We start from the raw sequence: 3,871 nt of genomic DNA on the forward strand, positions 1-3,871 counted from the left end.
TTAACATATAACAATAACAACAGTTGATTGTGAAGTTTTCATGCTTGTCAACTGTTTAATAAATGTAACCAAAGCCGTCAAAGATTGACGAAAGATGTACACGTTCGTAAGAACTTGCGTAACTGCTTGGTGAATCTGGCCCCCTGGACCCTTAGTGAAGCCCGTATAAGACTGATAATACCTTGCCTTCAGTTACCAGATGGTGGCGCCTACTGGCGACGCTGATCGTGTCCAGACTGAGGTTAGAAGCGGCTCTGGTGGCTTCCGTTAGTGCGTCACGAAGATCAGTGCTGGGATGACCTCTGTTGTATACGTCAAGATGGTACTAGAGGTCGAGGACCTTAACCCCATGGAAGGTCGGTACTGGTTCCCAGTGTGGCAGAAGTTTGTGCGAAGGGAAAGGGCTCAACCCAAGGACCTGGAAAGATGGTTATCGCTAATGGGTATTCCAGATGGACTCCACCCCCCCCCCCTCTGACCCACCATAACCTCTCTTCTTGCAGGCTTGGCGTTCGATACCCCAATGAACAGGGCGGTTGGGCACCGTTCCTTTCCCCCCCTCAATTAGTCCTAAAGACTATTATAGAGTGTTTGTGGGTTGGTGGTGTTGTCGTCGTTGATCCTTCTCTATGGACAACCCAACCCACAACTCGGTAGAGTGCTTATACTAGGAGATCACACTAGGCGCTTCTGGCTCTTGGAGAGGGCTCAACGTCACACGTTTAGGGGATGCGGCTCCAACACTTAGCCTCGTTGTCACGTGCACACACCCACTCGAGCCGCTGTGACTCCCCACTCTCTCCTTATGAGATATGATCTCCTCAATCCCCTGTGACTTACTAGTATTACCTCCTACCCTGTCCACAGCAGTGGTTCTTGGTTCTTTCTCTCTCTCTCTCCTTCTTTACTACCTCCTGGGAAGCCTCACTAGGACAAGGGCAAACACCGGCAAATTGGGATACATTTACTGGACAAAGCACATACACGATACATACACACATATAGTAATAATGAATCCTATACTCTATAATATTACAATCAGGTTGCTCTCCAACACCATCAGAACTCTATTGTCAGTTTACCAAGTGGTATCCTATCTCCTGGTTCACCACCTGATACTATCAACCACCTCAAGTTGATCAAGTCTACATACACTGTTGCACCATCAGCAAGAGAATATATATATGTATCTATAAATATGTACAAAGAAAATCAGCATTTGAATGCAATAACATATATCAGTATAAATGTTCATTGATACACAACAATGATCAATCGATCACTCTATCAGTCCTAGAACGCATACATCTGTAGGTAATCCAGCCTACGACTGTAACTCTAAACTTCAGTGTAAAACACTCCTTGACATAAGAATGCAAACAGTCACTCACCTCTCACTGCGTCTTGCACGCTAATGACAACCAAACACTATCAACTCCCTACAAGTAATCCACCAGAACTTCCCCTTCCACCTCTGGAAGTTCACTACCCTGATATCTTCAGGTTCTTCCGGGCTTCACTACCAGGATCCTCTGCAGCTCCTCCAGGCTGCTATCATGAAGATTCCTTGAGCAACTATGGTGCTCTACTACTTCTGCTAGGTTCCTCCACAGCTCTCTTGGCTGCTACACCATGAAGTTTCCTCGAGCAACTATGGTGCTTCACCACCTCTACAGAAGCACGTGACACTCCTCTTCACCGCTTCTCCTCACAGCTCGAGGTCCTCTGCTCCACTACCTTGGAGTCTTATCAGCTACTTCATCTGTGCTGGCTTCGAAGTTCTCAGCAACTTCTTCCCCAAAGACAAACCTGCAACCCATCGACACTCCAATAAAAATGTTCCCCTTTAACACATAAACAAAAATAACCACACAATATGCTTGCCTCAAACCTCTATCTGTCCTCTACATACAGTGAGAGTGGACTCCCCCGTTTTGGGCGGGTCCATACTCCACCTCGCCCGGCGGGCCTCCTCACTCCGGGAGGGTCCTTCACCGTCAGGAGCCAGGCTCCCTCAGTTGCCCGCCAGCGCTCAGAGGGGACGGACGTCGCTCCGTGTTCCTCCCTCTTCACTCTCTTATTTTAGGCTTTCTGCCTTATTAAAACATGTCTAACTTATAAATAAACATTGCTACTGTCGCTGGGCACACGACCAACTACAAGCAATCACTATGAACTGGCGTATACCGTGCTTACCACAGATCGTCTGGTCGAGGGCGCTATCCCTCTGACAGAGCTTGGTCAAGGTGCTTCCACGGCCCACAATAATGCCTCTGGGCGGTTTAAAACTCTCCCCTTCGACCAGGACTTGAGACCACAACGTTCCCAGCTCAGTTCCACAGCTGGCACGTCTGCACACTTCTCTTCTCTTCGAGATATATCACTATGGGTTCCCTTCTGACAGGAGCTCAACGGAGCGCGGCTTTCCCCTGCGATGTCTGGCACTCAAGTGAGGTCAAAGCCCCTCCAGAAGCGAGCCTCACGCCTCCAGCAAAATATCCACATCTCCTAGCCAGTCATTTATCTGTTTTCTTCTTCATTGCCCATAATCTTAAATTGTTATATATATCCAAGCAACTTTTTTACATATGGGTTATTACCTCAATATTTGCTAGACCTTCTAATCAGGTCAGGCTTGCTGAATAACTCTCAAGGAGGGAGACTAGTTTCTCCTGCAGGCTGAGATCATAACAAGACCTAGCGCTTTCTCCTGATTTTCTATACACACTTAGTTCTTTAACGTAATATAATTAACTTTGAAACCACTTCTCTGTAAATACACATCTCTCGTTTCGAGTTATTCGCGAAGAACAACATTTATCACACACACAACTGTATTTGAAAGCTTGAGTCTTCTTAATAGGTAATTATGAGCAGAATGTGGCAAGTCAGTATGATTATACAGCATTTGGAAGGGATATGAGGACCAAGAGCTGGGATATGAGAACCAGGAGCTGGGAAATGAGGACCAAGAGCTGGGATATGAGGACCAAGAGCTGGGATATGAGAACCAGGAGCTGGGATATGAGGACCAGGAGCTGGGATATGAGGACCAGGAGCTGGGATATGAGGACCAGGACCTGGGTTATGAGGACCAGAAGATGGGACATGAGGACCAGGAGCTGAGATATGAGGGCCAGGAGCTGGGATATGAGGACCAGGAACTGGGATATGAGGACCAGGAACTGGGATATACTGATATACGCAAATGATCTCCCAGAGGGTATAGACTCATTTCTCTCAATGTTTGCTGACGACGCCAAAATTATGAGAAGGATTAAGATAGAGTAGGACAGCTTAAGGCTTCAAGAAGACCTGGACAAGCTGCAGGAATGGTCGAACAAATGGTTGTTAGAGTTTAACACAAGCAAATGCAATGTAATGAAGAAAGGTGTAGGGAGCTGGAGACCAGATATAAGGTATCATTTGGGCGATGAAATACTTCAAGAGTCAGAGAGAGAGAAAGACCTGGGGTTGATATTATGCCAGACCTGTCCCCTGAAGCTCATATCAAGAGGATAACATCAGCGGCATACGCCAGGTTGGCTAACATAAGAACGGCCTTTAGAAACTTGTGTAAGAAATCTTTCAGAACTTTGTACACAACATATGTCAGACCAATCCTGGAGTATGCAGCTCCAGCATGGAGTCCATATCTAGTCAAGCAAAAGATTAAACTTGAAAAGGTTCAAAGGTTTGCCACCAGACTAGGACCCGAATTGAGGGGTATGAGCTACCAGGAGAGACTACGTCAATTAAACCTCACGTCACTGGGAGACAAGAGTTAGTGAGTACATGATCACCACATACAAGATTCTCTGAGGAATTGATAGGGTAGATAAAGACAGGCTATTTACCACAAGGGCACACG

At 46.5% G+C, this 3,871-nt stretch overlaps 1 protein-coding gene across 1 annotated transcript in view; it reads left to right on the forward strand.

Moving 5' to 3' along the window:
• Window positions 1-319: 319 nt before the first annotated feature.
• Window positions 320-3,871, forward strand: part of LOC138357353 (uncharacterized) — a 187,363-nt gene continuing 183,811 nt past the window's right edge. The window contains exon 1 of the mRNA XM_069314033.1: window positions 320-443. Within this exon, the coding sequence (XP_069170134.1) occupies window positions 320-443 (124 nt within the window). The remainder of the gene's footprint in view (window positions 444-3,871) is intronic.

Source organism: Procambarus clarkii, chromosome 77 (assembly GCF_040958095.1).
Source record: "Procambarus clarkii isolate CNS0578487 chromosome 77, FALCON_Pclarkii_2.0, whole genome shotgun sequence".
NCBI lineage: Eukaryota > Metazoa > Arthropoda > Malacostraca > Decapoda > Cambaridae > Procambarus > Procambarus clarkii.